At 49.8% G+C, this 14,075-nt stretch overlaps 3 protein-coding genes across 3 annotated transcripts; 2 read left to right on the top strand and 1 right to left on the bottom strand.

The window, feature by feature from the left end:
• Positions 1–5,137: 5,137 nt before the first annotated feature.
• N7471_013891 (uncharacterized protein) lies at positions 5,138–5,768 on the top strand (the record flags this gene model as incomplete). Its single annotated transcript, XM_057286609.1, is given in 2 exon segments — positions 5,138–5,208; positions 5,222–5,768. The coding sequence occupies 2 exon segments, from the start codon at positions 5,138–5,140 to the stop codon at positions 5,766–5,768; spliced, it is 618 nt and encodes a 205-aa protein (XP_057129088.1).
• Positions 5,769–5,778: 10 nt separating this feature from the next.
• N7471_013892 (reverse transcriptase) lies at positions 5,779–8,748 on the top strand (the record flags this gene model as incomplete). The annotated part of the gene is made up of 6 exons (XM_057286610.1): positions 5,779–5,877; positions 5,955–6,207; positions 6,285–6,596; positions 6,726–6,819; positions 6,879–7,709; positions 7,815–8,748. The coding sequence occupies 6 exons, from the start codon at positions 5,779–5,781 to the stop codon at positions 8,746–8,748; spliced, it is 2,523 nt and encodes an 840-aa protein (XP_057129089.1).
• Positions 8,749–10,322: 1,574 nt separating this feature from the next.
• On the bottom strand, positions 10,323–14,075 carry N7471_013893 (ankyrin repeat domain-containing protein; the record flags this gene model as incomplete). The annotated part of the gene is made up of 2 exons (XM_057286611.1): positions 10,323–12,402; positions 12,502–14,075. 2 exons carry the CDS (start codon positions 14,073–14,075, stop codon positions 10,323–10,325), a joined length of 3,654 nt encoding a protein of 1,217 aa, XP_057129090.1.

Raw genomic sequence — 14,075 nt, forward strand, 5'->3', positions numbered from 1 at the left:
TTAGGCCATCACTCACTAAATGATCTTAGACCTTTCATCGTTGAGACCCTCATATTTTGCCCATAACTTCCACATTGTCGGTCAAACCAACGTTGACAGATAATTCATCTGAACGATAGATAAGAAGGCCAACGAATGTTGTACGAAAAAAGCCGGCCTAGAAGAACATGTTCCAACGAAGCGGTAGAACCATGCTGTGTAGCCAAGAAAGAAAGGCACCCAGCATTTTTCGTTTCAACGTCGCTGCTCAACAGCCACCTTCTTTCCAAGGGTGTAATAATAATATGAGGACATATTTGGACTGGCGAATGGTGAGGGTCTGAGACCAGCTCACCAGACTGAGCCATGGCTCATAATTAAACAATGGTCTTTTTTAATGCCACAGTAGGGTGTTCGTAGTTGACTGAGTATTGAAAAGATCTTTAAACTCAACAAACCAACGTTTTCTAGTTCACTTTGTACTGTTTTCTTCATCCGTTCTTACCACTTCTGCTACCTTCCCGAGCATCACCATGTCCCAACGTAGCGCAATGAACTGGCCGGAATGGGAGGAGAGAAATCTTCTCTCTTGGCTGGATGCCCATCGAGAGCTGTCGTGGAAAGCCCGCTCCGACGCATATTATGAAGAACACCGGGTGGCCCGAAGCGCTGAGTCTCTACGGGGGAAGAAGTATCATGTTCTGCGAAAGTGCCGTCGCACTGGCGCCAGGTCTTCTGATCATAGAGGCAATCAAAAACAATCAGAAGGCGCTCTTCAATCAACCGGCCGTAGGGCTTCATTGGCGGCCCTCCCAAACAGAATTTCTGCCAAAAGTAACATTGGCAAATGGTTTGAAACAACCCTCACGGCCGAGGCGAGCCAGACCGACAGCAATGGATCAAGTCGAACAGAAAGCTCCAGACTAGGCACGAAATACATTTCCTGTTATCACTTGTTATCATTTACTCATTACAAGCTGATCCTCTGTCACAGGTCGCGCGACGCGAGTATCAATTCTGTGTTGGCCTAACGAAACTCGATCGTCATCTTGGATGTGGGACTATGTGCATCGTGTTTGTGCAGCCAGGAAGCTTAAATAGCAGTGAATAGAACGCTCATGCTAGTAGCAGTTTGTTGTCATGGGGTTTACGTCGTGAGATCGAAGCAACAGTGGTCAACTACCTCGATAACTAGTCCTGGTGCACATTACTATAACAAACGCCTGTGATGACTCCGCAAGAAAGCGGCAGCATGAAGAATCTCGTCGTGGCTGTACATATTCCCCCATATAATTATAAAAACAAGAGAAATCATCCTTCCTCGGAATTTTAACACCATTGGAGGCCTCCCAGATGTCAAACGTTGTGAAATAGAGCAATGTTCTCGTGCCCTTGAAACACAGCCGTCTACAGTGCTGTTATGGATCAGCTATACATGCACGTTCTTTCTTCTTGTCTCTAATCCAGGAGAATGTCATCGGAGTCCCATGCGGTCTAGAAAATACTGCGGGCAGTGTATAAAGACTCACAGACCTATGAGTGTCCTCGGAACGAGATCAGGTCATGGTAGCAAAGGGGCTCTCCGGAAATTACAAAATTCACTTAATTCTTGTCAGCTCGAGGTAATATCTTTGGTTCCATTTTCAAATGGATTCGGTTAGGTCGGGGTCGAAAGCAGAGTGACTCGTAGAGTAGAATCTGAGGCATACGATTTATCTTCGATCCACTCCCTAGTCATGTTTGACGAGAAGCAAAGGTTTTCCCGAGTCAGCCCAAGACTGGCAGATTCAAGTCATGGGGAAAAATTGTTTCACACAGACCGTGGAATCATGAGCGGGACCGTCGATCAGTAGTCGAATCCCGAATCAAATCGACAACAGAGTTTTGAAAACCATGGAAACGCTCGCTCGGTGAGAGAAATCGGTTGTCAGAAGGATTCAAGCTTGAACTTAATCGAAAGCTTATCTATAGGCATCTGCTCCACTGGCGTGTTGGATTCCCGTGATTAAATCTGTCCCAGAGTCCGAGAATTCAGAGGGAAAATCGGGTACTCTCTCCAAGATCCCACGCAGGCGAAGTATAGTATATTGTAGAAGGAAACAACATTATTCGTAAATATTCTCGGTCGCCAGAGTAATGGTCAAGATGCACTGGGTGCTTGAAATAAACTTTGTGGGTCGGCCCGGACCAATCGATTTCTCGGTCTCTAGTGCACAAACCGGAGACTTTGTTTAAATCTACGATCTTGTTCTTACACAATTGACATTGATTTCAAAAACTATCTGCTAGAATTAGCAGACTGGCCATCGAGTTGGAGCAGATAGGGAGAGGATGGGTCGGGCTCAAAGAGAGTATACTTTCTGCGAGGAAGGTGCAGGACAGAAGGTATAGCTGCTAGAACGTTCCATAGGCCAGATAGAGAAAGCAGCAGCTTCCCACTCTACGGAGGACCAATCACTCTCTTGCGAGGGCAACTGAACCGCGGATCAGATCTCTGTTGCCAAAACTCTGTGTGATATTCCAAATACCCTCCTGCCCCAGCAATACCTCCTAAGCAACAAGTCCTGTTCCATCAGGCACTGACGGCCGTCGGGTTTGGGTTTGTGGATCGTGTCTGGACCCTTGCAGATCCTTCCGATTTCTTCTGTGGGCCACAAATAGAACCTCCGTGATCTACTGTCCCGTGGGTCGTCCCTGGGATCTGCGTCGCGGAACCGTACCTGCGTCTGTCTAAATTCACGCGCGGTGTTTGATTGGTCCGTTGGGTGCTATTTGTCCAGGGCCTCGTAAATGTGACATTGCAATCTCGCGAGGAATCTCGCGAGGTGGGTGGCGATCACGAGGACCTAGCTCGTGAACCATGGTAGCTAAAATAACTCACTTTATTGTCCTGGAAACTGGACTCGGGTTTATTCTAGGTTTCCAACAAGGTCTAGAATTTGATTCTCTATCAAAGGAAAACAACGGATACCCTGGATTTGGGAGTACGTGCATAGTGTCTGTACCGACAGTTAGCAGAAGTATTAGGGGAGGCAACATCAGTTGGTTGCGAGCAACACAGAAAAGTACCGTTCGAGTAGCGCGAGGCTAGAAATAGGCAAAGAGGATTGTAGTGGGATCAATGGGAGGCACGTCTTATGGCCAACCACGGGTACAATCGAATGTGACTGTCTGCCAGAGTCTCTAACCCATTATTGCGGCATCTGTTGAAGCACCTCAACCTTCATGAAAGAGACGGTGAACGTGGCTAGAACGGGCAGATGTAGAGTGCCACCGCGTTGAGCGATTTAGTTGCAATTTCAATGATATGAGAATCATTTTTTTACGGTATCACTGTCTTTTCAACAGTTGATGAAGTGGTTAATCACACTCAACGCAGGGTTTTGAAAGGAATGAATCTAGGTTGAAACTTGACCCTGTAGGCCACAAAGTCTCCAAAGACCATTGCAACGACGTTTAACTCGCTTCAACGCCTATCAACGAGACAGTGATTCTCGCTACCAACTGCGCAACTGGTTTCTTGGTCGAGACGTAGCCGAAAAATTATAAAAGGAGCCGGATTCCCAGCCAAAAAAAAATCAGGACTTCGGTCCTCACACTCCGATGTGTCATGGTGTCCCTCTTGCTTACGGGCTTGAGCGTCTCCGTGGCCACGGCTGTCGCTGCTCCGAGCCCAGCGATGTAAGACATGTGCTCCCTCGCTGCCCCGAGCCCCGCGAGTGTAAAAATGTGCTCCCTCGCTGCCCTGAGCCCCGCGAGCGTAAAAAGGTGCTTCGCAGGACGAGCTCTGCGTCAACAAATATGCTTCGCAGGGGATTGCTGCGTGAACAAGGCCTCTAGCGATGTGCAGGCACCTCTCCGTGGTGCTAGGGACCAGTATTCGAGTATTCAAGAGTACTCGAAGAAGCCAAGATCTGCGCAACATCTTGATGATGTATTTCGTATTTCGAAGGATCATCATTGGAGAAATAAAATGAGCCCTAGATAGAAGCAAACCAATATCGGAATCGTAAGTTCAAGATTCAACCTTCGTTATCGCCCGCCGTGTTCCCAACCCTCCTGTCTTCATGGTTTGCGGTCGGCTAGTCTTCCCGCCGCAATAGGATGCATTTGCCATCAGGGCGTAGAGCGAATAGAGGCGTGTTTTTGTGAGTCGCGAGTGTTGATGAGGGTGTGTGTTGATGAGGGTGTGTGTTGATGAGGGTGTGTGTTGATGAGGGTGTGTGTTGATGAGGGTGTGTGTTGATGAGGGTGTGTGTTGATGAGGGTGTGTGTTGATGAGGGTGTGTGTTGATGAGGGTGTGTGTTGATGAGGGTGTGTGTTGATGAGGGTGTGTGTTGATGAGGGTGTGTGTTGATGAGCGTTGATGATCGTTGATGGTCGTTGATGGTCGTTGATGAACGTTGATGAACGTTGGCGAGGGTGTTGACGAGGGTGTTGATGAGCGTTGATGGTCGTTGATGAACGTTGATGAACGTTGACGAGGGTGTTGATGTGTGTTGTGGTGGTGTTGAAATATCCCGGTTACTGAGATGATAATGAGGCTGGGATCACGTGCATACATATATACCTGTTCACCAGCCTACTTGTATCTTAGACAACATGCAACAATAACACACAATCAACTCCCCTCAATAACATGAATACCGAAGCATCACTTATCAATCAACAGGTTATGAGCCCGGCACTGCTCACCTCAAATTGGACAATACTTCCTACTCCTAAGTTTCCCCATCAAGTGAAAGCTTCATGTATTGACTGAACTGGAATTGTTCATTTAGTTATTCAACGGAGAGGACATTTTTTCTGAGGATCAACAGGAAATCAAATTGTGCGGAATCGCCTCCCAAATTTGACGAAGTCACCAGACCGCTACAGACAGTCGTCAGACCAATCATAGTCTACAGCTATGTTTCACAACAGACAACAGACGTACCACACCGCCACAGACGTACCACACCGCTACAGACATATCATATCAACACAGATACATAAAACAACCTGCCCTCTGTAGCATGCTGATCCACCCGTTTTCCCCCAAAAGAAATCCGGATCTTCTCCAAAAAGGGGCAATCTGCCATTCTGATCTATGACAAAAAGATCGTGTAAGGGACATAAATGGACTAACGAGGAGCTCAATTTTGTATGCTATTTTCGATGCATCCGCCATTGGAACTTCTCGCAAATCCAACAGGCGAACTTTCCATTGCTTTCCCAACACGCAATCGGTGCGGCCTACAGGCGTTTACCTCCGAAAGAGCGCTCACGCAGGGCGCTCGCTGTGGCACCTGTCATTGCCAAATCCCGGCATATCACAGGACGCAACTCCCAACGTCAAGCTCAATCTGAATTCTCCAAACCGGAACAGCGACCGAGCCATCTCAACTCAACAAACACCGAGATTGGACATGCAACCTTGACCTTTAACGGCATTAAATCAAATCGATACAATCTCCGTCCAAACAGACCCACAATCTTTGCAGAGCGAAAACCACGATATATGGTTGACCGCGTCCGATTCCCTCACTTCTTCGAATCTTATAGCAACCATCTCAAGCCATACGACCTACCCGACAGTGAATACGTCCCTCCATCGCATACACCTACCCCAAGCTCGTCGGAGTATTCCCACTCCATCAATTCTAGTCAACCGAGCGAGGCCTCGAGCTTAGACCTATTTGGTCTGGAGCCTCGATCTCCTGAACCATCAAACCACACTCCTTCTGTCCACTCAATTCGCTCAAGTAGCTCGTCAAGTGCCGAATTCTTTAGCACCGAAGAGCCCTGATCTTCGCACGATGGATTCGGCTAAATTCGAACAAATTGGCTTGAGCTCATTCTACCATGCCATACCAATTCTCGATAATGCCAACGACTGGTCGCAGTGGAACCAGAAAGTCAAGGAGTTCCTTCGAATATCTCCCTACACTCCTTTCCCACGTACACGAAGAAGCTAGAAGATCTAAGACGACAGGTCAAACGTGCACGACGATGGGCAAGAGAGACCGGAAGCGATGAGGACCAGGAGCGGTTCCGACAGATGCGCCACGAACTTGGCCGCCAGAGTGCGAAGGTCGCCAATGAAGCACATCGGGAACGAGTAGAAGCAGCGACCAAGTCAATCGACGACTTCTGGAAGCTATCGAGATGGGCCAGGAACACTACCCCGCGGGCGACCCACACTGCGACGCGACCCACACTCCGACATTGCGTGCAGGGGACAGGGAGTATGTGACGGCAGAGGAGAAGGCATAAATCCTCCGCGACGTCCTATTCCCTCCTGCACCCACCGCGGACTTATCAGACCTCGAGGGATACGACTACCCTGCTGCAGTCAATGCACCACTAATCACCTCCGAAGAAGTCATGCACGCTATACAGAGATCTGCATCGTACAAGGCCCCGGGGCCAGACGGGATCCCGAATGCTGCATTGAAGAAGGCTATCGAGATACCAAACATCATGTTTCTGACACATCTGTTCAACGAATGTCTGCGGCTAGGGTACTGCGCTAGTCATTTCCGCGAGTCCACTACTGTCATTCTCAGGAAACCTGGGAAATCGGACTATACCATACCAAAGGCCTACAGACCGAGCACTCTGCTGAGCACGCTGGGTTAAGCGCTCGAGTCAGTACTCGCCACTCGACTGGGCTACCTCGTCGAGGCCCACGCACTCCTACCAGATACTCACGTCGGTGGAAGAGTCGGAAGGTCATGCGATCATGCTCTCCACTTCCTCTTAGAGCGAGTGTACGAGTCCTGGAGGCAGGATGAGCACGTCGCTACACTGCTCACACTTGACGTGACCGGCGCGTTCGATCATGTGGCGCATGAGAGGTTGGCCCACTGCCTAAGGAAGCGGAGGAATCGAAGGAGATGGTCCGGTGGATCCTCAGCTTTCTGAGAGACCGCTCAACAACGCTGGTTCTACAAGAAGGCTCGATGGGCACACACCCGGTGGCCACGGGTATCCCACAGGGCTCACCCCTATCACCAATCCTCTACCTCTTCTACAATGCAGACCTCATCGACGAGCTTCACGCTGCCGCTGCCGGAAAAGCTCTTGTGACCGGATACATCGATGATATCTGTATCCTGGTGTGGAGTAAATCTGCGTTAGACAACTGTCAGCTCCTGGAGAGGCTGCATCAAGTCGCAGATGCCTGGGCCAGTCGCCATGCCTCGCGCTTCGCACCCGCAAAGTACGGATTAATGCACATGTGGAAGAAAGGCTGGAGCGCTCGGAGGGTAAGTCGACCGCCGTCCGGCGAGAGCATCACCCTCCAAGGCGTTGAAGTCAGGCCCACCTCGTCACTCAAATACCTCGGCATCATGCTGGATGAGCACCTCACAGGAGAAAGCCAAATTGCACAGTGTCGTAAGAAGGCTGCACAGCTGATTGCCGCGCTACGGTCAATCGTAGGGATGACATGGGGGGTCTCGACCCTACACCTTCGCCGCATGTGGACAGCAGTCCTACTTCCTCAGATCTCATTCGCCTGCTCCGCGTGGTATACACAAGGAGCGTACGGCTCTAAATCGTTCGAGGACCGAGCAAATAGCACCTTCCGGTCGATGCAACGGCAAGTTCTCCAGTATATCGCAGGCGCTTTCAGGACGACTGCCGGGCCCGCCCTGGAAGTATGCCTCTTCGTCCCACCGGCAACAATCGCCATACAACGCCTCGCGGAAGAGGCCTGTCTTCGCATACACGCATCACCTCTTATGTCCACACTCGCTAGACGAAGCGACGAAGGACGACGATACGGACTGACATCGCCACTCAAACGACTGGAGACACATCTTAAGTTCAAGTGAATCGAAGTCAATAGGTTGGAGCTGATCCGGCCGTTCGCGGTTCCCCCGTGGTGGCAACCGCCAGAGACCCGGATAGCTCCAGATAAGGACACCGCCATCAAAGAACATGATCTGATTCTTCTGGCGACGCCTCTCTACGGGCCGAACTCGGCGATCGCCTACACAGATGGGAGCAAAACAGAGGGTGGGGGCGTCGGCGCCTCGGCAGTCACATCCAAAGGGAACGCAACCGCCAGGCTTGACGATCAGGATACGGTCTACGCGGCTGAACCCAAGGGCATCCTACTCGCACCCAGCGAGATTAAAGATGACCTGGTGAGAGAGCTCGTCGCTACTGCGACAGCCCCGGCCCGCACAATGACCATATTCACGGACAACCAGGCCGCCATCCAAGCATGTTCCCATCCACGACGCAGCTCTGGGCAGCAGATTCTCCGCAACATCACCATCCAGATAGAGAACCTACGGCTAGCGGCCTGGCGCATCCGCATCCACTGGATCCCCGGTCACATGGGAGTACATGGAAACGAGCGCGCTGACGTTCTAGCAAAGCTTGCAGCAAGCACATACGGGCCCGCTGAGGCGGTCATCCTCTTGTCCGGCTGCCGCACTAGGCTCCGCGAGCGAGCTGCGAAACGGTGGAAGGACGAGTGGGCGTCAAGCCACAGCGGCGCTCATCTCCGCGCACTTTTCCATGAACCCACGAAAGAGATCTTCGCGATACACGAGTCTCTGAGACGTGCAGCCAGCTCAGTACTGATACATATGCAGACCGGTAAGATTGGTCTCCCCGCTTACCTCGCTACTCTCCCGCAGTGGAGGGAACAGGCTCTCGAAGATAACCCATCGCGGTGCACGTGTGACCAGGGCACCATGAACACGCAGCACATCCTCTTCTCCTGTCCCCGTTTCACCGAACTCCGTCACCGAATCCTTGGACTCGACTGAGAAGGTAGGACCAAGGGTGGCCACGGCCCCTGGAAAGAATGGCTCTCGAAGCCATCATTAGCAGTCAAAGCAGTCAACTTTATGATGCAAACTAAGCTCCTCGGCCAATTCAGGAGCCTACCGACCACCTACCGAGTCAGTAGCAAAGTAGACTCGTGACCCTGGGATCTTAGATCCTCTCGCTTGCCCCAGTTTTGGGCCACCAGTACTACAGTGATTACCCCCCTGCGTCACTGACCACCTTCGCGGCTTGCCGCGTGACTTGCTGGACATTTCGAGCTTCGGTTCCGTAGGGATGAAAGCGATTGACTAAAGACGGGGATGGCGGTTTCCGCCCTGTTTCCTTGGCTATAAATGCCATCTCTACGCCGCCGGGCTGTTCATGTGACAATCAGCTGTGGTATGTGGAGCATGGCTAGAGGTGAGGTTGAGATTGAGGAAAAGTGACGAACTGAGGGAGTGGTCAAATACCACTAGGACCCTTCGGGACAGGCTTATTCATCGTTCACCCAATTCCCCCTAGTATTTGTACGGTATTCCGGGCACATTCGGAAGTACGGTGTTGTAACACGCCGAAGCTTATTTGTATAGTCCCCTGAGATCGTTCAACCGATCTTAAGACCTTCAATCAATCACCTGATTCTATTGGACACGTTCAGTACTAGCCAGTACATCAATTCCTCATCCTGACAAAAAGTAGTGTGGGGTAGCCTCGGAACAGTGGAGAAAATAGTCATCATCATGTGATATAGTTGCCCCGGCTATCTTGTAGTTCCCTGCCGGCAAATCGGGCCTCACCGCCTGACAGATCCGCGGATGAAAATTACTTACTTACTTACTTAGAATCACTGTCTCGTTGATAGGCGTTGAAGTGATTTAAACGATGTTGAAATGGTGTTTTGGAGACTTTGTGGTTGACAGATGCAAGCCTCGAGTGTACTCGCGGAATCATTCCTGTTGAACTCTTACGTTGAGGGGTGAAAACACTTTTATCGATTGTTGAGAAGAGGTAATGCCGCAAAGATATGATTCCTACATATCATCGAATTTGCAATTAAATCGCTCAACGCGCTTGCACTCTACATCAGCCGTTTTTCGCCACGGTCACCGTCTCGTCAATCAGGGTTGAAGTGCTTCAACGGACGTTGAAATGGTGTTTTGGAGACTTTGTGGCGGACAGCCACGCTCGATTGTACCTGTGGTTGGCTTGTTTCGCCAAGTGCCACCCCTTGTACTCGCTAGAATCAATCATGTCCATCCCATAGCCCCGCGCTGCTCGAATGGTGCTTCTTTCCTGTGTTTGCTCGCAGCCAATTAATGTTGCCTTTACTAGAATTTCTGCTACATATCAGAATGATAATATCAAGCTCTCTGTCTTTCAATCCAACCCTCAAATTTGCAAGCTGGATTGATCCTCTATCCCTGACACCTCGTTACCGACAATTTGAAACTATACGGTGAAATTATACCAAGTGGAAAAGAGACATTGCATTGCACGAGCAAATCACCGTCAATATACAAAGTTATCCCTTCGTGCCAGACTATTTCAATGTCTCCACGTCAAGGCGGCCTCCTTAGGCCTGTTTGAACATCCTATCCAGCGGCGGCCTTGCCGCTAGCAACGCCTGCACCACCTCAGTGTGACCTCCTTTTCGCGCTGCCTCGAGAGCTGTTATGCCATCACGTTCAGCGGGAGATGCGTTAACATCTGCTTTTGCTGCTAGAAGTGTTTGCACCACGTCAAGGTGACCTCCACTTGCGGCCGCTTGGAGGGCTGTTTGGCCACCAAATTGAAAAGGAGGTGCGTTGACGTCTGCTTTTGCTGCTAGAAGTGTTTGCACCACCTCAAGGTGGCCTTCTCGTGCGGCCACTTGGAGGGCTGTCTGGCCACCAAATTTAATAGCAAGTGCGTTGACATCTGCTTTTGCTAGTAGAAGTGCCTTCACCACTTCAAGGTAACCTCTTCCTGCTGCCGCATGAAGAGCTGTTTTACCAGCATGTGTCGCGGGATATGCGTTGACATTTTCTTTTTCTGCTAGAAGTGCCTGTATCACTTTAAGGTGACCTCCTTCTGCTGCCGCTTGGAGAGCTGTCCGGCCATCATAGCTAGCAGGCGCGTTGACGTCTGCTTTTGCTGCTAGAAGTGTTTGCACCACATCAAGGTGGCCTCCTCCTGCAGCCGCTTGGAGAGCTGTTTGACTAGTAGAAGATGCGTTGACATCTGCTTTTGCTGCTAGAAGTGTTTGCACCACGTCAAGGTGGCCTCCTCCTGCAGCCGCTTGGAGAGCTGTCTGGCCACCTCTAGTAACAGATGCGTTGACATCTGCTTTTGCTACTAGAAGTGTTTGCACCACATCAAGGTGACCTCCACTTGCGGCCGCTTGGAGGGCTGTTTGACTAGTAGAAGATGCGTTGACATCTGCTTTTGCTGCTAGCAGTGCCTGCACCATTTCAAGGTGACCTTCTCCTGCTGCTGCTTGGAGAGCTGTTCTGCTATTTACTTGAGTCTTGATGTCAACCCCTGCTTGGAGCAATACTGCTAGGGAACGAGTGCATCCATCTAGCGCAGCATATAACAATGCATGATTCAAGATGTTGTCGGTATTGTCAAGGCGGACGAGTGCCTCGGTGTATCGATAACGATTGTGAATGTCAGCGCTGCGAAGGATCTCATCCTTCACATTCTCCGTCAAATGGCGAGACTGATGTTTTGCGTAGTATGAAAGTAATGCGGAATGTCCATGGGTCAATAACCATTGCATAGCCTCTGGTATACCCTTTCTCTTGCTGTCGGTCTGCTGCTCCGACTCCCATGGTCTGTATGCAAGAACATCATCGCCTTCTATGCACCGGCAAAACAATCCCCACATATTACTGTTCATATCCGGAGTCAAATCAGTCAAATGATTGAGCCAGTAAGCCCTGGCGTAATTGAGAAACTGAAACTCTTTCTTTTGGAGTTCCAGCTCCAGTTTGGAAGAACTTCCGTCTTCAAATATTGCTTGCGCCGTCCTCTCTACCTCTCGAGTGCTGAAATGTTGTAGCTGGATATGACCGGAAAGAAGCTTTCGGGCCATCTGGCTGGTAGCACTCCTAGCAGAGCGGATGGGTAGAGTACTAGTACCGAGCTGAAGAGGCTGGATAGGAGTACCGGAACCATTCTTGACTTTCGTTAACTGATGCTTGAAGTTGGTGAAATCCAGATACGTCATGCAAAGGAATCCAAGATGCCGGTCGACGCTCGCCGTGTCGAATTGCGCTGTGTGTGGACCGTTCGTGATAAAAAGACATTCTCTCACACTACGATGAACATAGTGTATAGTGTCTTCCTCTTCATCAACGAATGTGAATCCGTAACAATCATTGATGATCCTATCCATGTCGTTCGGTACCTTTCCGCGGTCAAGGGCCTTTTGCTCGAGGGAAAGACTAAGGGCTTCTCGATATTCCATAACTGTTAATGGCCGCTTCACTGCCCCGCAATATTGTAGGAGTTTCATTGCCTGTCCGGCCGCCCTTCCCTCTCGAACACGACGAAGTTTTCGATCATAGAGCTCAGCCAAGCTATGTGGAAGATTTTTCAGTGCTTCCAGGATGTCGTGATCACAATTCTGTGCGCAAAGCTCTTCAATGCAAAGACTTGCCCAAAGGAACCTATGTTTTTTTGAGTCTGTTAGCAATGCATTTAGAGTTTCGTAGCCGTATATCTAATCCTGACAAAGGAGCCTTCGATCAGGCGGCGTTAACACTTACATTCCGTCAGCTTTGTCCCTTAAAGTGTTGCGTATCTCTGTTATAATTGTTGGATCCCCAAGAGTCAAACTCCCATCATCCAGACACTCATCCAAAGTGTTGATAATATAGTGATACATGTCCGACTTGACCTTGTTTTCATTCACCATGATCCTATACTGCGGTACGGTCGATTTGAACCGTTTTTCAAGACCAGGTCGGCCCGCGCAGAGGACTTTGAAGCCAATATAGTTGCTGCAGAGCTCAACTATAGCCTGTGCCACCGCTTGAACCTGCTTGTCGTCACATTCGTCCAGTCCGTCCAGGATAACATAGTACTTCTTACCCTTACCGGCCTCCAGATGAGATAACAGGAACTGAACGACCTCAGTGGTGCCAAGACCCCGGGTGGTCTTCTGTAAGGAGAGTAGAGTTTCAAATTCGCTTTGCTCAATCTGAGTATTGAGGATTTGACGAGCAAGACTTCCAAAAATGCTCCTCGCAGATAAAGATGTCTCATTGTCGACGCGACAGAAGTAGTAGGATAAGATCTCATTGCTTTTGCGGGCCACACGTAACCGTAACTGATCCACCACCTTAGACATAAGCACTGTCTTGCCCATGCCTATAGTGCCTAGACACCAGAGTATTGCGGTTTGCGGATCTTCCTTCCACTTATCAAAGACCAACTCCTTGCGAAGCCACTCAGCCGTGGTTGGAACCCGTCGATTCAAGGCCTGCTTCCAAGGACGGTCATGGTCGATAGGAGAAAGGTTGTTTCGAATGCTTGTCTTCAATTTTGCCATTTCGTTTCTTTTTAATTTCATTCGCCACTCGCTTGCCTCGGCTTGTTGTTTCAGTGATTTTTGGTAGAACTTTCGGGCCAAAGGTCGGAATTCTGAATTCTGTTGACTTTCATATTCTAGTAGCTTTTTCGCTTCCTGGTCTGCTTGCTTTGATGCGAGTGATACCTCCAGGTCTATCTTATGTGTAGCTTCTTCTAGCAGATCTAGGAATGGCTTAAACTCGGATTCAAAGGGACCTCGTATCGACGAAAGAATTTGTTTGAGGGCGGTTCGACGGGAGACTTCGATAATCTTGACACATAGATTAATGATGATGGCGTAGAAATCACAAAGGGCACGTTGAAGGCCAATACAGCCGAGATAGAGTAGGCCAAACTTTTGATATGTCGGAGAATATTTGCCGATGCGCATAATCATGCTCGTGACTTTGTCAAAGTAAGAGGCCACATTGCTCGCCGTCAATATAGCAGTCTTTACACCTCCCCAGACGAGGGCGGCGATTATCGGATTAGAGCTAACAAATGTGTCCACGATACCGGTGAACTGTTGCGCTGCGTCTAAGAAGGTACATAGCCGTGGAGCCATGGGCGTCCTCATTCTGCTATTTCTAGCATCGATTTCTGCGACAAACTCTATGACGCTCGCAATATCTGGTGTCGTGGTGCTTTTTTGGAACTCTCGTTTTTGCTCCTCTGTCAATGTATTCTGAAAATTCTCCAATGCTGCATTGAGGGATTGCGTAGGGTCTGCCCCTTGCGCTCCTGCTCTTGGGAGCAGTTCAAGGGCCAT

Source organism: Penicillium samsonianum (assembly GCF_028829775.1).
Source record: "Penicillium samsonianum strain IBT 33392 chromosome Unknown utg000010l_segment0_segment0, whole genome shotgun sequence".
Taxonomy (NCBI): domain Eukaryota; kingdom Fungi; phylum Ascomycota; class Eurotiomycetes; order Eurotiales; family Aspergillaceae; genus Penicillium; species Penicillium samsonianum.